Genomic DNA, 27,785 nt, shown 5'->3' on the forward strand with positions numbered 1-27,785 from the left:
CTGTATTCCCACCGCTCAGCCAGTGCCTGTCACATAATAAGGACTCTGTACCGAAAGAATGTGAGAGCTTTCAACATAGGGAATTTGTGGTAGGCAGCTGTCGCCTCTGGTTTTTCTTTCTCCTACATTAAGAAGGAAACCTGCTGATTTTCTGTATTATCCTACATGGCTACAGAATCCTGAAGAAACACAGGAAGCAATGTTCTAAGGTTTTTGCTTCACTTTGGGCATGCAAGGATGGTATTACAAATAAATCTTTGGAAATGAATGAAATAAAAAAAATAATATAACCATTTTCATGACACCAGATTATAATAGTGAAAGAAAATTCTGGACAACAAATTTCTGGGACAAAGGAATCCTTTGTGCTCTGACATGCATTTATGGAATAACTCCTAAAATCACTTCAGTAAATAAAGTCAAAGGCTAAGTAATCAATATTTTCTAAAAACATGCTCCTGCAATAAAATGTCAAAGACTAATAATAAATAAATTCTGATTTGAGTTGTTAAATATTTCCTTCATCAAATTTCAGAATATACTAACCAATAAAAGCATTTTTAGTAACTATATAATTCCATAATATCCACTGAATCATTTTAAAAGTGATCTATGTTTTATATTATATCCTGGAACAAACATGCAGAAAAAAATTTAAAGTCTCATTGTTCTGTTTCCCCAGCTAACCATTTTAACAAAACACATCTTTTTTTGGTAATAATATTTACCTAAATTTAGCTTTTACTACATTGCTTAGAAACTTTCCATTGGATTGCCTTAGTCCTACTTTTAGTTTTTTCTCACTTCGAGTAAGTTGTGAATATGAAAATGAGATTCCTGGCACACATGTCTTTGCCTGAATTATGGAAGGCACTTCTTAAAATATTGCTCTCTGTTACTACATTCATTCTCAAGAAGGAGACACTATCACTTAGAATCTAAGGGCACTCACGGTTGTAAATATCAGAAACAGAGACTGGGGCACACACATAGGGACACATAACTACTGAGATCCTCTCTTTTTTGGGGGCTCAGAAACTAAAGCAAGCTCTCCTACTTAACAACTACATGACATTGGGCAAATTTTTTGACCGCTCCATACTCCACTGCATTTGTAAAGTGGCTATAACAAACCTCATGGGGTTGTTGTTCCAGTTAAATTACATAAAATTACATGGAAAAACGCTTGGCACACAGGTGCCTGGCACACAGGTCACGTACAAGAAACAGTGGTCTTTGTGCTTCGTAATAGACTTTGCATCATCTTCATTTTGTTCCCCAAACACTGATTACAGCACGGAGCAAAAAATGCATAAACACAGCTTCTGGCTCCAGGCATGTCCATATGTTCCTATGCCCTTCTACAAATGTAAAGATTTAAAGCAGGCAGGGAGAGGCACCTGAACGAATTAGGGCAACGTGATTTACCCTTATTCATATCCCAGAATGAACCAATAGGGCAAGGCTATTTGTTGGTTTTTTTCTAGTAGCAGATACAGATCCTCAAGACCTTGCTGCCAATTCAACACACTCACATGCTCCCTGGTGAGCTAATCTTTGGCATCAGAGAGTTCACAGATTGGACTGGGCAGCGAAATGTGTGAACAATTACCATACTACGGATGCAAGCAATGAGAGAAACATCCAGACAATATGATTTCACGGCAGAGCGGCTCTCCCTGGAAAGGTGTCAGAGATAAGGTGAGGCTTGTGTTCTGTCCTCAAGGGTGAGAGGCCTCTCCTGGGTTGACTGATTTCCTGAGTCACTAGGGCTTTGACCCTAGGTCATAGTTATGACTCGGTCCTTGGCATCTAATTTCGGTTCACTCTTTCTATTAAGCCTCTCTCTGGTCATGTTTCTTACTTCTTTCCAGCTCCCAGACTTGATCTCTCCACTGTAAAAACTAAATATGATTTCTGACACCTGTATCTTAGGTTTCAACATCTGCTCTTGTGTCCTGTCCTGCCTCAGTCCAAGGTGGACTTAACCTCACTCAGACTTGGGTCGGGAGAGTGTCTATTGACTGGGCCAGAATTTCCTTCGGGAAATGGATCTGGGTCTGTTCCAAGAGCAGGGCAGGCCCTGACATTTCCCCACCGAGAACACAGTTATCATTGCTATTACACAACCAGGTCCTGAGTCACAAATGATAGTTCCAGAATTTCCTGTACTTTAAAAACTCTCTCTTGTTCCAGGCCCCAAGCTGGGTGTTGAACAATTCATAGAGGCACGCTCAGTCCTTACTCTCCACGTAACCTGCCTCAGGGCACCTGTCAGGCTCCCCAGTCCCAGCCTGGCCTGCTTGGAGCGGCAGAGCCTTCCCATCAGCTCTGGTCCTGGCAAGGGCTTGAGGCCTGGGTCTCCCAGCCTCAGCTCTAACTCCCAAGAGTGCCAGGATCCAAGCTTTCTCGGGAGGGAGATAAAATCTGAAAGAGACCAGATAAAGTTCCTAAGTGATCATTCTGTTCAAATGAAATCCAAGCTTTCAGTAAATGTAAAGATAAAAAAAAATTAAAAAACTATGGTAACATAAAAAATCAGATACAAACTTGTACAGATGGCAGAATTTATCTTTCGTATTTCAGAGTGTTACACATAAAAACAGTAAGCATATAATGAAGCCAGAAATATGCAGAAAATCTATTTGAGAGATCTGGAAATCATAAATGAATAAATCGCCAAGGATTAGAAGTTAGAGATATTTTGAGTCATGGCTGAAAATAAATGAATCCATTTGAATTGGGACGTGAACCCCAGTGCCTGGCAGGATTGGCAAAGAAGAGGAAGAAAATGGAGACACAATCCCGTAACTTTTGTTTCAGTCCAATGAAGCTCTTAAGTCGTTAGGAAGCTGTTAGTCCAACGAAGAAGGCAGTTAGTTTGGGAACTAAGAAGTTTTTAATATCCTGGAACTTTAATGTTAAGACAGACTGGGGGCGGGGAAGGGAGGAAAACAGCGATGGTAGGTTTTTAATTAAGGAAAATTTTAAATATAATTTGAGGCTTTATGATAATAAATAAACAGAAATAGTAGACAGGATTTGCTGGGTTCTCTATGTAGTGACACATATCAACTCGTCATGCACTCCCATCATTAACTCTTCTGTTCTCTGCCTTCTTTAAAAGGCAGAACTCTCAGTTTACTCGAAAGAAACATGATCAAGATTATTCCTTCATCTACTCAAATTAAGTGCAGTAACAGAAACGAATTTGCCACTATTCTTGCAGGAAAGAGCAACACTTTTTTTTTTCAATCAGTAGGGGCTGTCAACAAACTTCAGCTTCTCATGCTCTAGAACATACTATCTGAATATAACAGAGAAGATACCTATTATGTACACTCTAGTATGCAAAACAGCAGGTGAAAGGCTTCCAAGAAATTCCTTTAATAGCAGAGATACCTTCTGAATTGTATGCAGCACCATTTGTGGAGTGGAGAAACTTCTACGTCCTGCCTCTTCTGGGGTCTCTTATACTGACACCATGCCTAGAACGTGAGACAGGCCATCCAACTCCTCCACGGTTAGAAGAGAGCTTCGCTGGTTAGAAGGGAATTCAGGGAGTGCGGTGAGATTTCTGAAGGCTGCACACATTCTTGGGCGTCTCCAAATGCTTCTATGGTTTATTGTTTCAGCACCAGAAAGGCTCATACTTCCCTCTATACATTTTCAAGTATCACTTTCTGCTACGACAGACTGAACTATACCACCAATGGATGTGACTTTCCTACTTTACTGGGAAAGAATTCCTCTTCTTTTTCTCCTTCCTCCTCTTCCTTCTCCTCCACTTCCTCCTCCTCTTCGTTACTTAAACTAGGTCAACCAATGGACCATTATAATATCGTAAGTTTTTAGGGAAAATAATGAGTGCTCAGAACCCGAGATAAATGATTGAATGAGAATGAATACATGAGATGGACCACTGCCTGACACACCACTACGCTCCTTGGTGTTTCTGGCCACCACAATCATTTAGTGTTTCTTGATCACCTGCTCTTTTTGCCCATGGAGAGTAAATATAGCCACTGCACACTGCTTTGGGAAAGAGGCAGAGAAAGTTGTTGTGCACGGCTCTAGGTGGACAAGTGCTGTGAGACAACAGGAAGACCACGGCACAGGTGTCCTTCTTAGTTGGGAAAGTGAACACCACCTTCCAGGTGCCGAAAGGGAGGGTTCCTGGTGAAACATGGGCATTAAGACTGGCAGTGACACAGAGGACAGACTAGCCATCCAGACAGCACTGTGCTCCAGGCTCTGGGGACAGAGGAATGCACAGAGGGAGGGAGACCAGTGACAATGTCCATACTTCTGAAAGCACCATGGCAGAGGGAAGCCTGAAACCAAAGGCCTCAATGCACGAACCTCAAGATTCTGGTTTCTGAAGAATCATGTTACGTGTTTTCCCCAAAAAGATTAGTTCTTTGATATCTAAGCTAAGATGAATTTATGTTAAACTTGAACTCCAACCACTATCATGAATAAAGCCATTTACACTGAAAGGTATAGGGGTTAAAAGCAGAGGCTTTGGAATCAGCAGACCTGGGTTCAAATCTTAGCTCTGCCACTTTCCAGTTGTAACTTTAAGGAAGCTAAAAGATGAATAAGGAGTTGAACAAAGAACAAGGTCCTACTGTATTGCACAGGAGCCACATTCAATACCTTGTAATGGCCTATAATGAAAAAGAACATGAAAAGGAATAATATATATTCCACTATGCTGTATACCAGAAATTAACACATTGTAAATCGACTATACTTCAATTAAAAAAAAAGATGAACAACAATAATGTCTATTATAGCTTTATAATGATTATATGAGAAAATAAATATGAAGTGTTTGGTACCAGGAATATCTCAACAAATTATTATTAATAATGAAAATACTAACCAAGCAAGTGGCTCTCTTCACAGAGGCAGTGTTGATTATTAAATAAATCCACTGCTAACCTAGAGATTAAGGCTAACTTCAATGGAGGGAAAAATAGATTGGAGTCATAGGTACACAGCAATGGAAAACATCCCATCCCAGAGAGTCTGCTGCCTCAATCTCTCAAAAGTGGCCACTCTGTATTTACATCAGTTACAGTCTCATTGGTTACCGAGACTTCTTAAAATGTACATTTGTCCATATTAATTTTGGTCCTTTACAGTCCAGCATGAATTACTTTGATCAGATAAAGCAGTGAAGAAATATGTAACTGAGTAGCAAGGAGATTTGATTGGGAAAAGAAGAACTGCTGACTAATTAGGGAGCTTCCTTGACAAGGAGGACCCAGAAAAGGTGCAGAAGGAGTGGACCAGTCTTCCAAGTGCAGCCTGACATACTATGTATCTGGGGAGGGTGGATGAACACATCAAGGAGGGGGTAAGATGTTAAGCAAATCTCCTTTTCTTTGAGATTTTCCTGGGTGTCTGAAAGGCCCAGTCTTTTGTATTTCATTGACAATTATCTTCTTAAACCATTAACAGACTGTAGGTTGCCAATGTCTTTCATATCCTTTCCTCATAAGGCCAGCCTGAGTCATCTCGAGGACTCTAGGATGATCTTTTTAGATGAAGAGATCTTTATTTCTGAGATCAACAGTGTCTAACACTAGAAGATTCATAAAAGTGTAGCGATAGTTAAAATAAAACAACTTTATACCCTAAGCCTTCACCACAACATGTGGTTTATAAAAAAATCTCTACTCTTTGGTATTTCACATTTCTTTTAAAATATTATCATTTTATAACTCTCTCAATAAATGTCTAAAAAAAAAAGAATTGCTATTTTTGGTGCAAGTGGTCTGCAAGAATTCTAATCAGCTTACAGGATCAACCCCACCCAACATTTGTCAACCTCCTAGGTGTCCTCATTTTCTTATACTAGAACCCCACTGTCTCCAGATACGTATATAATGATTATTTCACATCTGTAGGACTTGACAGGGGGCAAAAACAGGACTAGGAAAGAGCAGAAAGGAGAGACGGGTCTTATTTATTTTTCTCATTGAGTCACAGCCAGACTTTTTAGGCCAATGTCTATTTTTGGGGGCTCTAAAATGAAGGATGAATCCTCTGCTTTAGAACGGAAACAACATATCTGTTCTAAATTTGGATCTCAAAATAGCTAAAGATATTTAAATACAAGAGAGAATCAATTTATGCAAATAAAACCTCTCAGAGAACGTATGTCACACGGGGCCCCCCACATTTTAGGAGGGGGATCGTTATTTTTAAAATTAGGGTGATATCGTCAAAGAAGAATTAACGATCACGACATTTAAGGTATTTTTCACTTCTAAAGTCGATTCACTTTCAGAGTGATAAATCCCAGAATAATTGCACAAGCTACATGGGACAAAAACAATGAACATAAGCAGTACATTATGAAGTGCAAACTACATCACTGACTTTGGAAGCGAGCAAGCCATCAGTCTGGCCTGACGAGGAAAAGAAAAATAAACTCGGTTCTTTGAGCCGCATCATCCCTGGCGGTTTCTTCCACATGCAGTCAACCTATATTCTAACTAATACAGCAATTTAAAATGATGATGTTTAATGACATGGCAAACTCCTGTTTTTTAAATTCAAAAGGCAGACCACCAAACCATTAGTAGAAGGCAATTATGCTCACTCTCTCTTTCTCTCTCTCTCTCTCTGTGGGTGTCTCTCTCTCTTTCTCTCTCCCCGGACCCCTCTCTCCCTTCCTTTGTGGGTGATGTGTGCATATGTTCTTAAAAAAGTGTGAGGAAATTGGTAGACTAAAACGTTAAAAAAAATTTATCTCGGATGGAATTATGGGTGAGATTTATTTTTACATATTTTATGAAAAATTTATGAATATTTGTAATGACTGTGTACAATGATATAATAGTGAAAAAGATTTATCTAAAGAACAAGGAAACCCAACATCATGCAGAAAATGGTATATATGGTTGAAAGGTTTTTAGTACCTTTTAAAAAGTCTTGAATTATTACTATCTTTATTTTGGGACAAATCCCAAATGCCTTATCAGAAAGATTGGATTTTCTTAAAGTTGTTACATGAAATTTATACACACACACACACACACACACATACACACACGTGAGAAATGTTTGCAGAACTCTAAGATATACAGGGCAAGATAAAGTTTGCCCTTTAAATGGTGAAACAGTTAAGCCAAATTTAATACTTCTGAAAGAATCATGTTAAATATTACAGTTGCAAATACACAGTTTTAATGTATTTAATTATTTTCACTATGGATGGAGACAAAGTGGTACGCTCTGTAGGTCTAACGTGTCAACCAGTGAGAAGTCTGTGTCCCTTCCTCTCACCAGGCAGGCTCTGCATTTTGAAGAAAGCAGAGTACTGCTCCACTCCCACCACCCCTGCCTTTTAATTTTGGCAGCCATTAAATATGCCCGTTCTGGCAGAAAAAAAAAAGTTGCCTTGGGTGAAATGCTCCACTTTTCTCAGTAACGCTCAATGCTATAACATAAAAAAGCAGAGCCCACACATTTTATAAGAAAAAAGGTTGTGACCAAATAATTTTATGTCCATCCAGGTTGTCTTTCACATGCGAAGAAGAAAAAGATTTTATTTTGTCTTGGTACAGAAAACTGGTCACCTAAGTAGCCTTTAAACAATTATTTCAAGGAATAATCCAACCAAGAAAGATAACATTCTGGTATAAAACAACATACTGTAAGCTCTAAGGCATAAAAAGCTATCCAGATATATATATAACAGCTGGTTGCTGAACTAATTATAAATATCCAAAGAAAACATAAAAAAAAAAAGTAGTAATAGCAATGTCCTTTATTTAAGTTAACAAAACTGGGTGTGGGGGGAGGAGGGAAATAGGTGAGGGAGATTAAGAGGTACAAACTTCCCGTTACAAAATAAGTGAGTCAGGGGTGTGAAATGTACAGTGCAGGGAAGACAGTCACTAGTTATGTAATATCTTTGTATGATGACAGATAGATTTATCATGATGATCATTTTGAAATGCATTGAAATACTGAATCACTGTGCTGTGTACTAGAAACTAACAGTGTTGCAGGTCATTTATACTTCAAAAACAACCAACCAAACATAGGAAAAGAGATCAGGTTTGTGGCTGGAGGAAGGGGAGTTGGAGGAAGGCAGTCAAAAGGTACAAACTTCCAGTTACAAGACAATTAAGTACTAGGATGGTAATGTACAACCTGATAAATATAATTAACATTGCTGTATGTCATACATGAAAGTTAGGAGAGTAAGTGTTAAGAGCTCTTATCACAAGAAAAACTATTTTACCCATTTCTTTTATTCTGTATTTTATATGAGATGATGGATGTTCACTAACCTTATTGGGGTAATCATTTCATAATGTATGTAAGCCGTACCACTAAGCTGTACACCTTAAACTTCATTAAAAATAAAATAACCAATCTGTATGTACATTACCAAGTAACAGTAACAGAAAAGTTGGGGGAAGCTGGTTGGAGGAGAGCAAAGCATTTCATGTCTGCTGTAGTGAAGAACTCGGAGAAATAATTTCCTTCTTGATAATCAGAGAAAAGCAAAGCTTTAAAGTATTCTATTAATGGCAAGAAGAATTAGAAATATGACCAAGAAAAAAATAAATGAGAAGACTAGACAACGCATAAAGTAAAAACCAGAGAGTATGCAAAACAACTAGGGTGTATAAATATGAAATCATAAAGCAAGATGAATAAATGTTGAAAACAATATGCTAAGGTTTCAGATAAAGCCAAGATTGACTGTATGATGCTTCAGGGGTCATTTAATGAAAAGTAACAAGAAACGTCAGATTAACAAGAAAGCTTAAGATACTCATGGCAACACAAACCAAGGAAAGACATGGTGATATGAGCCAAAATAGAATTCAAAGAAATCAAACTAAAAAAGCATAAAGGAGGTTGTTTTATTTATCCATTCATTCAAGAAATATGTACTCAGCACCAATTATGTGTCAAGCAGTGTGCTGGGGACTGGGCTAGAAAAAGAATAAGCATACAAACCCTCATGGGACTTATTTCTAACGGGGACAGGCAGAAATAACAAAATTTAAAAATATATAAAAGTGATAAGTTTAAGGAGGAAAAGTAGGAGATGCAGGGCATTTGGAGGAGGCAGGTAATTATAATTTTACAATGGTGGGTCTAGGAAAGTCCTCAATAAAAAAGGTGACGCTGGGAAAAACCAAAGTGAGTCATGAAGAGTTATAAAAGAAAGGAATTTCAAACAGAGGGAACAGCAAAAACACAGCCTGGAAGAGAATGTGTGAGGTACAGCAAGGAGGCCAGTGAGGCTAGAAGAGAAGGAGTTGGGAAGAGTGAGGAGCAGGCAGGCATTTGGAGAAATAACAGGAGGCCAGATCCTTCAGGAATCGATGAAAACTGGAGTGATTTTGTCTTTTATTCTGAGTGAAACAGGAAATTGGGGGAATGACATGATCTGACTCACATTTGCACAGATCAGTTGGGAAGCTAGTGCAATAATCCAAGCAAGAGATGAGATGAAGGCGTGAACAGATGGTAGCAGTGGCTGGAGATCACAAGAAAAGATGACCCAGAAGTTTGCTGATAAACTGAATGCACGTTGTGAGAGAGAAGGAGGAATCAGAGATGATGTCAAGATTTTTGGCCTGAGCAACTGAGAGAATGACATCATTTACTGAGATAAAGACGACAGCGCAAGTTAGGAATTGGGGTGGGAGCAAGAGCAGGAGATGAACTTTGGACACATCAATTTCAGGAGGTGTATTAAGTATCTTAGTGGGTAACTAGATACCTAACTCTCGAGTTCGGGTAAGAGTCCTGGTGTAGAGATACAAATTTGGGAATCACCCAGGTGGAGAATATAGGGGTGAGATATGCAAGCTGTGTAGACAGAAAAAAGAAGCATCCCAAGGAATGAGTCTTCAAGACTTTGATTTTTACAAGTTGAGAAATGAAAAAGAACCAACAAAAGTGGCTAAGGAAGCCAGTGAAGTAGGTGGTCAACGAGATATCCAAGTGGTGTTCTGGAGTTCAAGTGAAAAAAACGTTCACAGGGAGACAAAATGATAACTTCAAAAGCTGCTTGTAGGTCAACAAAATGAGGACCAAGGACACTGACTATTGGAGGTAGCGATGTTGAAGGCCTTGGGGTAACTGATAAGGACAGTTTTTGTTTTTGGAGTGGTGGAAATGGAATTCTGTTTAGAGTGGGTTCAGGAGTAATGAGGAAGAGAACACATGGAGATGGAAACACTTTCCAAAAGTTCAGCTGTAACTGGAAAGAAGAAATGGGGCAGAAGTCGAGAAACCTTTTTTTAATGGTAGAATTAACGGTACGTTAAAAAACACACATTATTTTAACCACATTTACTGATTAATGTAAATAAATCAGTATTCATTATTATCATCTATTAAGCTAACAATCTGAAAGAAAACACCAATGCTTTGATTATGAATGGATATAATGCAAGGGAAAGAAGAGAATTCTGCTGCTAAAGTTATAACTTTATCTGTAAGCATCACACGGAGACTTACTTCAGGATGGAAGTTCTTCCAAGTCACTCAGAGAACTCTTATCTACATTTTATAACATCATATTGCCCCTTCTGCTTTTTGCACAGAAGATAATTTCTTATCTAAAGCTTCTGAAGTCACAGTAAGCTTTTCCAAAAACATAGACTAAACATAACTTTATGACTAACTTTGCCTTCAAAGAACCATAGCCATAATGGCTGAATTTTGTGTGAGGATTCTCATCCTGAATGTTTAATTCAGGTCTCATTTTAAGTAACTAAAGGAATTAAAGCTTCTTTAAACAACAGGATGATAACACTGCATCCCTTAAAAATTAATATTAAATCCGCCCAATTCTGCTCAGAATTTTAAAACTTCAATAAATTTATGTACTCCCTATATAATTGTGCTTTAAAACCTGATTTTCCCAAAGTCTCACAGGGGCCTTAATCATCGCTTACAGCTATTTGTCAGTTCTTCATCAGATCAAATCCTGCTGCTTCTACCTATTATATAATAATAGCTTTTTAAACTTTAAATAATCTAGTTAATATTCTATCAAGCATCACTATTAATTTAAACAAGCACTTTCTTTTTCAGCATCTTTTAATTAAACATCTGAATATTGTAATTATTTTCCTCTGCTGTTCTGTTTTCTCTTAATTTTGTATTTCTTAAATTATAATGATTATATTTTGTCCTGGTCATGGTGAAACATCCATTTTGAAAGTAATTTCTTAAATCATCTATTATTCAATGTTAATACAATTCATCCTAAGTTAAAACTAATGACTACTTTTCAGTTTAAGTGACTATTTATTTTAGTAGATTCTTTGTCCTACTCGAACCAGGATAAGTTTTCCTGAATTAGATTTTCTTATTACTGTTGTCTGCGGAATTGGGAAGTTATAGAAGTCTGTGCAAATAATTGCCTGTTAGCCTCATGAGTATTTAAACTATTTTAATTGAACAAAACACTAACTTGTATAGTATTTCACTAAACATTTGTCCCCTCTCGACAGACTCTGTTTTCAGCAAATCTCTACATTTTGCAAATCTTACTGTGGACTCTCCAGCTATGTTTAAACAAGGTCATCAACCCAAAGAGAAGATACTCTGATTCTTGCCACAAAACATAGTTTTAGAATGTCCCTCATAGCCCCTCATGCAGGACAGGGCATAATTCTGCTATCCACACATTTTTTTTTAAGACTTTCAGGTATCAAGAATCCTGGCTTTTTCTTTTCCAAGAAAAACAGCTTTAACTCTCCAAATCTAAAACTTAGGCTGTGCAAAAATGTTAAAGCATTGGATCTGTGATAAGATGCTGACAATGCAGCTACTGGCAACCACAGGTACCTAGTGGCTGTAACACACACAGTGTTTTCTCCACACGTGAATCAAACAGGATCTCACATATCTCAGATCTTGTTTTTGTTTTTTGTTTTTTTAAAAGGGGGGAAAGGAACTGAAAGAAACGCTTTTGGCTGGCACTGGCTGGGTGTTGGAGGCATGAGGAGGTGTTAGCGAGAGGGATCCGGTATCTTTTTGTTCCATTAAAACCCTGGCTTGACAGGAAACACAGGGAAAACTTAGCCACAGAAATGGTGCATCCGCTGTGAGTGCCAACAAGTAGATTCTCCCACCGCTCCTTAGAATAAAGAAACTTATAGTCCTCTTTCTCTCGTGTTTCTGGCCACAGTCATCTTTCTTCCCTTCTTCTGCATTCACTATTGTGCTCTATTCCAATCACTTAATTTCCTTTCGTAAAAGTCTGAATGCCAAGAGTAAAAAGCCCTTAGGAAGTTGTCCACGATGGTTTGCCAATTTAATTCAAAATCTATATAGACTCTTGGACCTGTTAAAATGAGAATGTGATTTGATTGACCTACTTTTAGTTAGTTGTTTTTTTTTTTTTTAAATAAGCGGGATTGAGTGAATTTGAGGGTGAACTGAATTTTAATTCCACATGCTGGAAATGTGACCCCAAGCTTCTGACTCTGCTGAGGAGTGCGCCGAACCAGCTGAGGGGGGTGTCAATATTTGCTAGATAAGTCTATCATACTTGCTGTTTTTTTAAGGGACTGCTTTGGAAGGAATTTCCTTCCCTAATTTACACCACATATATTTACTGAGCACCTACTAGATGGGCCAGGGGTCTTCAGAGCCCAGGGCATGTTTCTCTTGAGACCAGACTCCTCCAAGGAGGAGAGCCATGGAAACAAATGAACGACCACGTGAGTGGTGCTCCCCTCCTCCGACCCAGAGCAGAGATGGGTTAGAGGACGCTTCACAGCAGAGGTGAAAGATAATGAGGCCACACATCATCGAAGAAAAACGAAAACCTTTAGTCAAAATGAAGGAGCACAGGTGTGGAGGTTCAGGTCCAGCTGAAAAGGAAGCCTGAGTTCAGGTTTTGAAGCATCCTGCGTGCCCTGGGAAGGCCATCATATGACACCAAGAGTTACATGAACCTCTGGGTCCTTCCCAATAATGAACAGGAACAACTCTAAATCCCATCTATTATTTTCTCAGTGATTTCCCCGGATGGAGAGCCTCATTCCTGTACTGGGTTTCATTACTGAAGTCAGCTGCGGAAGAATTTCTTTCTGAGAATTACCAGAAACACAATATGTAGAAGGAAAATCCTTCTCCTAAGATGCAAGTTCCTAAAAGCATTCCAATATCTGTTCTACAAACTTGCAAAAGGCCTTTTCAACAGTGGCCTTAGACAAGCAATAATTTATGTCAAGTAAGTAATGATTATAGTGTGTTTATCAAACTGTATACATTTTGGCAAGAGAACTGGTGAGGATTTTCTAAATTAATAGGCGATGTATTGTAATTTTTATGGCTCATTGTGTGTGTGTGTGTGTGTGTGTGTGTGTGTGTGAGAGAGAGAGAGAGAGATTTAATACAGTAGAACTTTCCAGCTGTATTTTTATCAACTAATATGTATGTTTGGGATTTACAGATGACTGAGCAAGAATATATGTAATATGCAAAAACTTTCCATTCTTTATTACTGAATACCCTGTAAGGATCCTGAAAGGTTTAATCAGTGGCAACTTAAACTCCAGTCTACAAATTCTAAGTGGGATTATATGTGAACATACTTTCCCACTGGAACTGCATAGCCTGGCATATTAGATTGTAGCAGAATGCAATAAACAAGCATAATCACTTCCACACAAAAAATCTGTATCAATCTTTTCTTGATGACCTACTTTCAGTGAGTTTTCTCCAGGATGCAATCACCCAAACAAATCTCCAGCAGGCTGTGCACCACAGTCTCAAAGCCTCACACTGAAAAAAAGTCAGCAGTCCCCTTGTATTTAAAGGGAAAACTCACTACATGGGAGTACATCTTCTCTGCCAATATTCAGAGAAGACCAAACCCATCTCCCAGTAAGAGGCTTTATATTCTGTAATTATGAGAAGAGAGATTATTTGGCTAAATATTTTCTTCTCTTCACTAGCCTGAATGCCATTGTGTCTAATGTAACTTAATCCTCATCATGTTTGTAAAAAATTAAGAGTTGCTTTTTATTTTTTCAAAGAGACAGACGCTGTACAATTCTAATTTTAAAACGTGTAAGAGGAGGAGGAGGTGGGGAGGGGTTCGGGGTGAGGAGGAGCCAGCCACCTTGAAAAGCTCTCGCCAAGTAAAGAACTGGAATACTTTCATATGGGTGTTTAACCATCTGAGGGTGGTGGAGGGGCTGGTATAAAATTTTGAATAAATTATTGAGGAACAAAGAAGCATCTTGTGTGTTCTTGACTTCTTCTGCCAAGAATACTAAATAGCTAAAATGTAATGAAAAGTTAGGAAGAAAGAGAGAAGCATTATGGGATACTCTTTTTGTGGGACGGATGATGCCCAGATTGTGCTGTATCTTAAAGGATTTAAGGGCAATATGGACTAGCCATTCTTGGCTAATTAAAAATGATTTCATTCTTTGTACTTCTTTCCAGGAATCCATTTTGCAGGCAGCATTGCTATCTGTGTCCAAAATTCTTGCCCCGTTTTGATAGACTGTTAGCCAAGAATCATATGCATACCAACTCACTCTTTGAAATTTTAGCACCAAGAGTTTACCTTTGTCACAGAATAGCAGCTGCCACCACCAAAAATTTAGCCTCAAATTGGGACAGACTTAACTGTGGAAATTATGTGACATTTTCTCAGCAGTAAGTAGGTGTTGAACAGAACATACAAGAAGTGTGTTTTAACTGAACATTCTGTCTATGTATGTTGCTCCTTACACTACTGGTTTGAATGTGGTAGGGCAGAATACTGAAGGGGAGACAAAAGATGCGTAAATTATTGAATGAAACAGTAAACGCTCCATGCTCAAAAGGAAGAAGTGCTATTCATATGGCCATGAAGACATTTTTAAAATAAATTCACATCTTTATTTTGTCTTTTTTTTTTTTTTTATGGCTTTCCAGACTTGAAATCTGATTCATGTGATCAAACGTTTATTTCATTATTCTCTATTCTGGAAAGCTTGCACCAGGGTTCATTTTATATTTCTAACCAGACTAACTCCTCAAAGAGAAAAACTATTAAAGTCAAGCACAGTGTTAAGCACACAGTGGCCAGTTCAATGAGGATCTAGTGAAATAAGTTCCATTGATCTCAACCAGACTCAGTCCCTTTGGCGAAGGACAGCACTGTATTCAGGTCACAGGAAGAAGCAGACCTTCCAGGAGGCAGGAAAAAGTCAGGCTGAAACTATCCAGGATAATTCCTATCATTAAACTTGATGATTTTTCCAAAGGATGTAATCTTTTAATGCTCAAAATAAGGTAATATCAATTTTTAAGAAGCAGAAAAACATATATATATATATTTATTGTATATATAAGCATATCTAAACAATATACAATCTATGCATGTATACATATATAAATATATTTATATATAAAATACTTATAGGAATGTATTTTATATATATGCACACTACATGTCATTTCCCCATTCTAAAAGCCATCAAAGGAAACTTGACTATAACCAAATGTTACTTATGTAAAATTCGTTCAGCCATACTTCTTAAATATAAAAGTCTTGCATCCAACTCGTATATCATAATATGGCTATATTTCTTCATTACACAAGGAAAAATATGCTCACATTTCTATCCTTGACAGCTGCCACTTGATCCCTTTCTGAAACTTAGTGATTCATTAATTTACCACTTCGTATATCCTGAATATATCTTGAGATACAGTAGATAAAATCCCATCATATTTTTCATACATTAAAAGGAAAAAATTGCCAAAATCAATTTAAAATCAAATGCTAGGAAGCTTATTCTATGAATCATTTTCCATCGCACCGTTTTTATGTAAAACACAAGCTGCAAGCAATTTACAAAGATACTAGCTTACGCGATAGGACTATGATAGCCTTCAAGCAATCTGAAATCAGGGATCTTTAGAAAGCCTATTTACTGGCAGACAGTTGACTGAAATGTACAATATACCGTGCTCATTTTAAAAAGGACAAAAAACAAGGATTTTAAAGGTGAAAGAAGTAGTTTTGATAAGACGATGAAACTAGCCTGACACTGTGAATATACTCAAGTCCTTCCCATCCTTAAGCTTTTTTTAAGGTCGTAACTATGATCTCCTCTAAAATCAACAAAAACAGATTATTTTAAGCAACACCATTTCTTCTTATTACTTCTCAAGGCACTGAGTTAATCAGCTCAGAGGAAATGTTTACCATCCATTCCCATGTTTTGAGGTAAGAAGCCTGGAGTTCTACCACTCAGTAAATAAGAAGTGGTCACGCTACCTGCCTCTATTTCTCTCTCTTTTCTTCCCTTCTAACCATCAGCTTCTGTAGAATTGTGTGTATCTGCTGCCTCCACTTTTCCTTCCTTGATATTTCTCTGACTCTATATGGTCCTCGCAACATCTTCTCAAGGAGGACGTTCCCCTGAGGCCCAATGATGACTCTCTCTCTAGATAATGGCACCAAGTCCAAGCAATGAGACCAATGACACTTATGTCATATGAGGCAATGTCTTTGGAAATACTTTTAAACATTAAAGTATTACATAGAGGATGGTATTGATATACCTCCAAATGATCTACCAAATGTCCACTTTGACTGACCCAGTGTAACAGCCTTTTAACTGAGTCTCCTCATTCCCAGTCTCACTCTGCTCCAGTCCACCCTATACTCTGATACACCTTAGAGATCTACTCGAATCATTCCGCTGCTCAAAACCCTTCAATGGTTCCCCACTATGTATTAGGCAATCTCCAAACTCCAAATCCTTCAATTAGCCATTAGAAATCCCACCTACTATTTGAAACTTATCCACTAATATACACCCATCCCAATTTTTCCCTCCCTCTAAACACTACACTCTCATTCTTATTCCATGCTTCTGTGTATACCATCATTTTCATCACCGGTGCCCTTCTCCCGAACAGTGACCCCTGAAGACCTACCTCCCCCCACCATCCAGCAGGGTCTCCATCCAACATCATCTCCTCTTAGAAACATTCCCAGAGGTGAATTTACACTCCCACACAACTCACAGTTTCATGTTCTGCAAACTCTGCCATGTATGAGAGCTACTTCTGTACAGATTTATCTCTCTTGCAAAGGCTTACCAGACCACTAGAGAAATATTCTCTCTAGGAGAATATTAGTCACAAACAAGGTGCTCAATAAACATTCAATGACTTGATTTGTGCTTGTGTTCTCACCATTTATGACTAAGAATATTAAAACAGTTCTTTGGACCATCTAAAAAGTTCTTTGTAAATTTCTAAATGCTATCAGTGCTTTTCAAATATAGCAAAAACAAATAGCTTAGATAGCATGATAAATAATGAAAATGTAATTTTAAACACATACACAAAATGAACTGCTGAAATGAAAAAATACAGCTAAATCTTGTATCTATTACATAATAAAAAAAATCGTAACTCTGATTCTAACAAATTATGCATGGAGAAAGAAAATAATCAAGACAAGGGAACAGTAAGAATATGTATCATTGACAAAAAGAAAGATATTAGGTGCCCATATCCTGGTAAATGCATTTGTGTCTCCCATCGGAGTGGTTCAGTAATCCTCCCATCTGCTGATAGACTTGAATCTCTGGACCAACTCCAAGACCGTCTGGCCTCCTGTAGTTCCCCTGGCTTGCAAAGACTGTGAGGTCAACCATTATAGTCCACACTCCTCCTTCTAGGGTTACTCTGAAACTGAAACTGCCTTAAGAAGAGGAGAGAGGGGTGGGAAGTTTTCCAGGGCCTTTGTCCTGTGGTACTAGCTTTGTTTTAGGATAGCATGAAACTTGCCAATATCTCCACCTTAAGAAAAACGAACTAAGATTGGTAGTATCACGAGGTTGACCTAGATCTGTCGTTTTTAAACCCTGGCTGTACTGTGTAATCACCTGGGGAGTTTTAAGAAAATATTCACGTCTGGGCCCCTGCACCCACTCATGTACTTGATCCAGGGTGGGGCCCAGACATCAGTATGTTTTAAAAGTTCCTGTGGAATATAGTCAGCTCAGGCTGCTATAAAAAGAAAACCATTGACTGGGTGGCTTAAACAACATTTATTTCTCAGTTCTGGAGGCTTAGAAGTCCAAGATCAAGCGGCTAAAAGATATGGGTCCTGGAGGGAGCTCTCTTCTTGGCTTACAGACAGCTGCCTTCTTTCTGTGTTCCCACATGGCACAGAGAAAGAGACCTTTGGTCTCTCTTTCCCTTCTTATAAGGAATTTAATCCCATCAAGGGGACTCCACCCTCATGCTCTCACCCAAACCTAATTACCTCCCCAAGGTTCCACCTCCAAATACCAGTACAATGGGGGTTAGGACTTCAACACAGGAATACCAGGAGGGACACAATCATTCAGTCCACAACACCAGATAATTTGAAAGTCCGGCCAGGACTGAGAACCTCTGACCTGGATTGGTGCTTATCAATCTTTTTTCACGCTGAAACAAACATGACAGGGGATCATGCGTGCAATACGCTCCGACAGGCAGACCAAGATTCTGCACGATTCTGTGTGCTGGGTGAGATGCCACCCTTATGTGTCCCATTCCAGGTAACGTGCCAAAATGCAAGAGGGCAAAAATGTCATTACAGAAGTACTTTTTAATCTAGTGAAAATGTGATTGACAACCATGAGAAAAATCTAGAAAAGTTCCTTATATCTGGCCAGCATTTTTTTTAGACCAAGCACACAATCAGGACTTTGGTGGTGACCATGATTTCTGCAAAAAGAGGTCGTTTTAAACAGAAACATTTTCTTTCATTCCTACTCGAGGTACTAAGTTTATCAGTTCAGAGAAAAAGGTCTATTGTCAAGACCCAAACCCTTTAGGTAAAATGTTAGAGCTCTAGGCATCAAGAAATAAGCAGTCAGGTCAGTGACAGTGAAAGAACAGAAAAACAATGGTGACAGTGTGGAAAGCAGAGAGACAGAAGGACAGAAGGATCCTCCCAGAGTGGAGAGGTACCTGCGGACACTGTTCTCAATATTTTAACAGAAAATCCTTTTTTCCTACTAATTAATCATTATTCTTTCCAAAGCTATAAAGCCTATATTTCCAAGGAAACTTGTACAAAATTTATCTTTTGTCAGTGGGTCCATAAATTGGTACGTGGCTATTGAATGAAACCAGAAAGTTGACATTAACCAGCACTCTGAATAATCGCATTTAACTTAACATCTGTGTGCAAGTATCAGAAGCAAAAAGAAAAAAAGAGAGAGAGACAAGCTGCCCATTTTTACATATTAGAATTTTTAGGCAGAAAGAAATGTCAACACGTGCTTATAAAATTATGTTAATTACCAAGTCCCCAAAATTATATTATCACAGTAAAAATATTTTAAATAACAGTATCAAATGGTGTCCATCTCCTTCCTATCAAATCCTTCATCACAATGCTGAACAATGGTGACTTTTTTTTTTCAATCTTAAACTTGTGCTTAAAAGAACTGAGGTGAAGAGGAAATAGAAACCAAAGAAAAAAAGAGAGAGAGAGAGAAAGAGGAAGGAAGGAAGGTGAGTGAGGAGAAAATAAAGCAAAGATCCTAATCAAAGAGCAAGTTGTTTCTGTTTTTAACTCTTGTAATAATTTCTAACTCATCCCATGCCCTGTTCCATTTGAATTCAACTCAGTTCAAATATTTGCTGAACATCTGCTATGTGCAGGGCTGAGCCAGATGCAGCACCTATCATCTAGGACTAATGATAAAACCTCAGACAAATTAGACAAACTCCAAAAGTACACATATCCACATAATGTAACTGTACTTCCTGTCAGTTATCTGCTTTCCAGAACTGCCTCGGGCCACTACTTCTCATGGCCAGCTTGACTAGAGAGGACCCAGCATGATGGCTTCTGACTGACAGAAAATACTGCCTTTGTGGGCTCAAGATACTTCATGGCTCATTAGTGACCACCCTTCATGCCCACTGCCCTTTCCTCCCTAACAGGTAAACATGCATGCACGTGCATGTGTGTGCACACACACACGCACGCACATCAAACACTAGCTTTATGCCCTGCCCCCTCCCCCACCCCAGGCACATCCAAGCTTTCTTGCTGCCAACTCATCTAAAATTAAACTCTCACTCAAAATTGCTCCTGCCACCACACATGCAGTATCAAACATGGGGGCTGTATTTTTTCATGCACAGATAGTGTCAGGATCTAGATGATGCTTCAGTGCATTTCTGGAAGAATCAAAGAAAGTGAAGGTCTGGTGCCAGAAGTGGCATTAAAGATGGATGGCTAAAGGTCAGTGCTGACCTAGTTCTTGGATTGAGATCTGAATCAAAAGAAGGAAAAGCCAGAGGAAACTGGATGATCTCAACCACAAAAAGCTCCTGCTATCTAAGAAGCTTCACAGTACTCTCCCTCCATGACCTCAGGAATTAAAGATTTATTATGCACCTACTGTAGGTGCTAAGTCCAAAAATGCTAAGTCCAAGGATGAATGAAATACAAGTTTTTGCCCTCAATGAGCTAGTCTAGTGGGAGAGAAGGACAGGTACATTGCAAAACAACACAGTGAATGCTGGGACAATTTATGGGAAATGAGTTGTGGGAGCGCTCACTCCCGAACCAGCAGCTAATCTCTCCTGTTCAACCCCCATCCATAAAGGCCACAAAGTGACCAGTAAACTCCGTTCATCTGTTGCTGCTCCACCTTGGGCCACCAGAATGTCTCTGTGATTTCTGTATGCCTGACACAACACAGGGACACAGGCCAACATAACCAACTCATACCAATACTTCAAATGATTTGAATGACTTTAGAAGTCTTTTCAGTTGAGTTGACTTCTCATCGGTACTATCTACCAACACTTTATCAGTTTTTGATAGACTTTCTGCAGTGATATGAATGTTCTACGTGTGCACTGCCCCATGCGGCAGCCACGAGTCACCTGTGCCCACTGAGCTCTTGAAATGTGGCTGGTGTGAATGAGGAACTGAATGAATGTATTTCAATAAATTTGCAATTAAATAGCCACATATACCTGGTGGCCATGGTCCTGGACAGCAGAGTTCTAAAATATAAGTGCTTTATAGGATTGTGCCGTATGATCAAATAATTTTTCCCTTAAAGCCTACATGTATGTTATATAAGCCTCTGAAGAATTACAAACATGAATAAAAACTGATTCCCTTTTGTAACCTGCAGCTGCTGCCAGGGATTACTCCCAACAAGACACTAAAAGTTAAAGCACAATCGAAACATACATATGTTTTATATAAATTGGTTCTGACTTTTACCACTGGGCTTCTTGATGAATTGGGAAAAATTTTTAAATATTTGAGGTGCATGTATCTTTTCAAATTAGAGTTTCCTCCAGATATACAGCAAGGAGTGGGATTGCTAGATCACAGGATAAGTCTATTTTCACTTTTTTAAGGAATCTCCATACTGTTTTCCATAATGGCTACAACAAACTACATTCCCACCAACAGTGTAGGAGGGTTCCCTTTTCTTCACACCCTCTTCAATGTTATCATTTGTGGACTTATTAGTGATGGTCATTCTGACTGTGAGGTGATACTTCATCATAGTTTTCACTCAATTCAAAAGGACACATGTACCCCCAATGTTCATAGCAGCACTATATACAATAGTCAAGACATGGACGCAACCTAAATGTCCATCATGAGATGACTGGATAAAGAAGCTGTGGTACATTTATACAATGGAATACTACGCAGCCATAAAAAAGAATCAAATAATGCCATTTGCCACAACATGGATGGACCTGGAGATCATCATACTAAAAGAAGTAAGACAGAAAGAGAAAGAAAAATACCAAAAGAAAAAAAAGAGAAAGAAAAATTCCATCATTTCTATGTGGAATCTGAAAAAAAAAAAAAGACACGAACTTATTTACAAAACAGAGACAGACTCACAGACATAAAAAACAAACTTATGGCTACCGGGGGGAAGTGGGTGGGGAGGGGAGTTCGAGATTTGTAGATACTAACTACCATATATAAAGTAAACAACAAAGTCCTACTGTATAGCACGGGGAACTACATTCAATACCTTGTAATAGCTCATAATGAAAAAGAATATGAAAAGGAATATATATATATATATACACACATAAATACATATGTATAACTGAATCACTATGCTGTACACCAGAAATTAACACAACATTGTAAATCGACTTTACTTCAATAAAAAATATTTGAAAGTTAAGATATATAATACATTAAGAGATACTTCCGAAAGATTGTTAACGAGTTCTAAAAGAAGCAAATATCTTCAAAGTGAGACTTAAAGGAGGTTTTCAAAGCAGAGATTGATTCAGATCAGCTGGATTATAGGGATCATATGTCTTAAGACTCTATGTTTATGCGCTGCTTCATTATAAGCGCCCATCCAGTACACTAGAAAAGGTAAATTATGCCTTAGTTTTTTTTAAAAGGGAAAAAAGTAACATGGGAGCACATGGGAAAATCATGACTGGAGATCTGAAAGAAAGCAAATGAGAACGTGAAAGGTAGCATCACTTCTTACGTGGAGAGTTAGTAAATTCCAAACAGTAAACTGATCTCCTAGGAATGAAAGGAGGAAAAGGATCAGGCTTGGGAGTAAGAAGAAACATACAGGCTGAGGCAGGCTGTATGATGTTAGGTACGTCATTTGACTTCTCTGTGCCTCAGTTTCCTCCACTGGAAAATGTGTAAAATGAAAACACCTACCTGAAAAAGTTTTGGGCAGAATGAAGTGAGAAAATGTACATAAGATGTTCAGCATTGGGTCTGCACCCCGTGAACACTGATGGATGGTAAATGGAAATAAAATACAAGCTTGTCTTCTTAATCAAGCCCCTCCCTTGAGGTCCTCTGTTTCAGAATGAAGGAGTTCCATCTCCATAATACAGCCTGAACGGTTGGCAAATGGGAGGTCAAGCAAAGCTACCAGGTTAGATGTCAAGTCACTCAAATCTCTTTGGAGTCAGGGGAACGCGGAAATGCAGTGTGTGCTTCCAGAAAAGCCTGAATTTTTGCCAGAAGCAAAATTCTCACAACATAAAATTCTAAGCAAATTCTCAAACGTCTAGCACAGACATGAGAGCATAAACGAATTCATCAATGAAATGACGTATCCTGGCAAACTTTCCTGAGTGGAAGCAACTATAGTCTGTAATAAAAAGGAGAGAGAGATGAAATAAAGAAAATTGCTACTCTGCAAATCAAAAGTAATTAATTTTCTGAATGGAAACTAGTTACTATTTGGGGAAAAGAAGGCATGAATATTTTCTATTCCTGATTATACTTTGTTTTCAGAAGATAAATAGACCAAGCTGAGAATCCCAGCATACTGGATTTCACCGATTCCATACTCAAGATAAATTAAGCAATTAATTCTTGCAGAGGAATTGGGTATAATTTGTAGTCAAGCAGTTATACTTGACTTAAAAGTTCAGAATTTGATTAATTACAGATTTTACAATAATACTTAACATTTTAATTTAGTGTACCTTGCAGGGTTATAACTCCCTTAATTCAAAGATCCTGAATTCTTATTAGCTAAAGGAAACTGTTCCTCCTTAAATGCTCTTAAAACGCCTACCTCTCCTCTATGACTCATAGTTAAGTCTCCTTACAGTAGGAAGCCACTGAAGATTTTCCCATTACCTGTTCAGTGGGTCACAATTAAATAATAACCAGAGTTACCCAGGCATTGCATTAGTTCTCCACCTAACAGAAAACCTCTCAATTATTTTAGAGAAGGTCCAAATTCACATAGGGAATTATCTTGGGGACATCGTTAATTTCTGCTTCTCTGAGTAATAATCTCCTTCAGCTGAATAACATTAAATGTTGCGTTCTGGTGTAATTTTTAAAAATTATTATGTTAATATTTTAAGTCAGGTATCAGAAATCAAGTCTACAGTAAAAACCTGTTAATAATCCAGAAACTTTATTGACATTTAAATGCCAAACTAGGTGGTGAATAGTTGTTGAAGTATGTACCTGGACCAGTAGCATCCGCATACACTAGGAATTAGTCGGACACTGAGATTTTCCAGCCCAATCCCAGACCTACTGGATCAGAAACTCTTCAGCGTAGGGCCCATAATCTGTGCTTTAATAAGTTCTCCTGGTGACTCTGGTGTACCCTAAAGTTTAAGAACTGTGATCTAGCTAGTTCTGGCAAAAACATTTGAGGCCTCAGAACAATCTTGATATAATTATCCAACTAGATGAACTCGCAGATATATTTAATACCCACCCCCCCCCCCAAAAAAAACCCATAATGTTTCTCTGTAGTTTCTAGTAATTCCTAGCAGTAATTTGAAGAGAAAAGAATCTGTTTCACTCCAAATAATCTAATGAAGATTTTTCTGCTTGGAAGGTTTTTTGAAAGAAGCAATCGGTCCGTATGTCCAGTTCAAAATATCAGGACGTTTCTGATGCTGAAAACGATAAAGTTATCACAACATTCTTAACTGATTGCTAACAACAGACTCTTGAGTGAATTCTATAACTTGTTTCTGGACAAGGATAAGGAGGGCAGTCTAACATTCAAATTGTACCAGAGCTGTCATCCTGCACAGCAAGTCTCAGTGGGTAGACCTTTCCTGAGCATCTATCACACGTGCCAGGTCAGCTCTTGGCTCCAAAGACACTGAAGATGAGTGGCAAACACATCCAGGAATACGACAGTTGATGTTGAGGGATAAATAATGATAGACTAAATTTTTCATTTGTAGTGTGCCTCAGTGTTTTAAAATGTGCTACCTCGAAATCAAGATACTCATTCTATCTGAGGTGGCCAACGCCCCGAGGTCAGCCTGCAGGCAGCACTGTAAAAGGCCAGCTTCGTTTAAAAGGGAAGGGATACAAAAGTATTCACCTACCAGCCTCAAAACCCCCACATTTTGAGTTCTAATACAAACTTACATTCAATACCATGACATAAACTTGTGATACACTTAAACAATTAAACTCTTTCCAGTTAAATTTTACATCATCAAAGCATTAAAGAAAATGTCCAATAAGCTGAAATCTATAAATCCAAAACAAGAGGCTACTGACAACGCTTTATTGAGAGAAGCCTTTGCAAAACATGGTATATTGAAATGCAGTATGATTCAGCCACGAAAAAACTGAAGTACTGATAACATCCTACAACATTGATGAATCTTAAAATATGCTAAGTGAATGAAGTCAGACACCAGAGGCCATATGATTCTATTTATATGAAATTCTCAAAATAGACATATCTATAGAAAAAGAAAGTAGTGATTGCCAGGGCTGGGGTCAGAGAGAATGAGGAATGAGTATTCATGGAGTTTCTTTTTGGGGTGATTAAAATGTTCTATAATTAGTGGTGATGGTTGCACAACTTTGTGAATATACTAAAATCCACCGAACTGAACAATTTAAAAAAGTGAATTGTACACCACGCAAATTATATCCCAATTTTTAAAAATTCACAAAATACTCAGGGCATGTGGTCTAGATGGCATACAGATCAATATTCTCTGGTTTATTTTTATACTACAGTGAGATTTACTTTAAACAATAATCTAATTACTAAGAGGATCTGGCTTTGTAGTTAAAACAGATATATAACAGAAATATAAATTCAACAGGTGTGTGTATCTGATGACCACAGCACTTTAAAAAAAAATGTCTTCTCCTCTCCAGAATCAACTATGTGGTTTTAGAGAAAACCAGGACCAGGACTCCCTGCAAGTCTTTAACGTCAACCGTGTACATCACATCATCCCTGACTACATTCATATAGCTTTTAGAATTTAAATTATGTCCATGTATCTGGGGTCCTATTGGCAATTATCATCATATTTGCAATGCAATTCTCATTAGTTAGAAAATGAGGATGATTTCTTTTTGTAAAGGTTACTGTGCCAAGAGCAGCACCATCTATTGGATGAAAATGTAGGTTAATATCTACTTTATTATGAACAATCTCAAAAAAAAAATTTAGGAACTTCTAACTGAAAAGAGTAAACTACATGTACTCACAGCCTAAGGTACACTTTCTAACTTTCAGGTTAATGCCTCCAAACCTATTATATTCCATCATAATAGAATATCTTCTTAAAGGAAAAAAAGGACATTTCTTTAATAAAATGCAAAAAAAATCCAGTCTTAACAATTCTTTCTGAAAATGTCCGGAACACTTAGTGAATCTGCATTCCAGGTAAATATTCTAACTGGCTATTTCAGAAGGCGGTTTCAATATCTCATATGTAACCTAGAAGGTGGTGGGTGAAACATGAATCCATGAACAACTGTATCAACCTGCAGCTCTCCTCTGATTTTGGTAGCAGTGGCAAAACGTTGATAGAAATTTTTATTGAAACTTTTTTTTAAGTAACTGCCCAGACTTGAATGTGCCTAAACTAAAAGTACTGAAAAACACTGAAAAGTCAGGTTGGTGCCTGTTTTTGTTACTACCTTTCAAGCGTGTGTTTGTGTGTGTGTGTGTGTGTGTGTGTGTGTGTGTGCGTGTAATTCGCACCAGACACGTGTATTTCTCATTCCAGCTCACAATATCCTTAATATGAACTTAACAGCAAAAATGTGTTACGGTACGTAGCCCCCCACCACTGCTGTATTTATTTTTTATGTGTATCTAAAAGGCTCTTTCCACACCTTGTAAAAGAGGAAAGAGAGCTGCGAGGACCGGGAGCGTGATGGGCAAGCCTCCCTCTCCCGGCGGCGGGAGCGGCCTCGCCGCGGGCAGCCGGACGGCGGTGGAGGTGCGAGGTGGGCAGGGGGCGCATTCTCCCACGCTGCTGACACCCGTCGTGCGGCCGCCGACACCGTGGGATCCCCAGTCCGCCGTCCCTCTCTCCTTCTTGCTAGACGGCGGCGCGGCAGCAAGTACCGAAAGCTCTGAAATCCCCCAACCCGTGTCCCAAACGATCCCGGAGGGAAACCCCCACCGAGGCTCCTCAACTCACCCAGGCGGCAGACACAGAGGAGCTGGATACAGGCGAGGAAGCGCTTTAGGATGCGCATTTCCAGATAGTCCGAGGGCCCCCACCGCGCGGCTCCTCGGCGTGTCGGGGTGCAGAGGGAGGGGGCGCCAGGGAAAGGTTTTCTCCTCCAGTGTATAGACTGGCGCGAGGTTGTGTGCGTGCGTGTGTGTGTGTGTGTGTGTGTGTGTGTGTGTGTGAGAGAGAGAGAGAGAGAAACAACCGAGAGGAGGACGCGTGGTGCTCGCGGGCCGGAGAGCCGCTAGTCGAGGCGCATGTCGGGCGTGCGGGACTCGGTCTCCCTCGCTGGAGGCGGCCGCGGTCTGAGCGCTCGGAGCGCGGCGCCGCCTGTGTGCCGGGTGCGCGCTCGGGCCGGGCTGTGCGCGCCGCGGCTCGGCGGGGGCGGGAGCGGGGGCGGGGGCGGGGGCGAGGGCGGGGGCGCGGCGCCGCGACGCAGGGAGCGTGCCGCCGGCCCGCGGCGCGCGCGGGGGGCGGAGGGGCGCGGCGGCCGCTCGGGGCCGGGTCCCAGGGTAGCGATTCACAGAGCGACGCTCCTCCCCCCGGTCTCTGCCAGTAGCTTCGCAGGACCTGGAGTTTGTGGAACCCGCTGGGATTAAGAAGCTTCGCGGAGAAAAATGTCTCTTCGTTAAATGTCTCTCCCTTTGGAAGAGAAGAAGAGGCCAGACCCTCATTGTCCTGCACAGCCGGAGACTGACCTTTGAGGTTCACCTCTGGAAATGTTTTTCATTTGATTGTTGCCCTGCCTGCAGATGCTAAGTGGGTCCAATCAGAAAGGGGGCGGGGGG

General features: G+C 39.3%; 1 protein-coding gene across 4 annotated transcripts in view; it reads right to left on the reverse strand.

Moving 5' to 3' along the window:
- The window catches only part of PTPRZ1 (protein tyrosine phosphatase receptor type Z1), a 163,062-nt gene extending 135,723 nt beyond the window's left edge, over window positions 1-27,339 (reverse strand). For all 4 annotated transcript variants that reach the window (XM_006183862.3, XM_006183861.3, XM_014558518.2 and 1 more), the window contains exon 1: window positions 26,965-27,339. In XM_006183862.3, the coding sequence (XP_006183924.2) occupies window positions 26,965-27,022 (58 nt within the window). In that variant the 5' untranslated portion in view covers window positions 27,023-27,339. The remainder of the gene's footprint in view (window positions 1-26,964) is intronic.
- Between the last annotated feature and the right edge of the window lie 446 nt (window positions 27,340-27,785).

This window comes from Camelus ferus, chromosome 7 (genome assembly GCF_009834535.1).
Source record: "Camelus ferus isolate YT-003-E chromosome 7, BCGSAC_Cfer_1.0, whole genome shotgun sequence".
NCBI lineage: Eukaryota > Metazoa > Chordata > Mammalia > Artiodactyla > Camelidae > Camelus > Camelus ferus.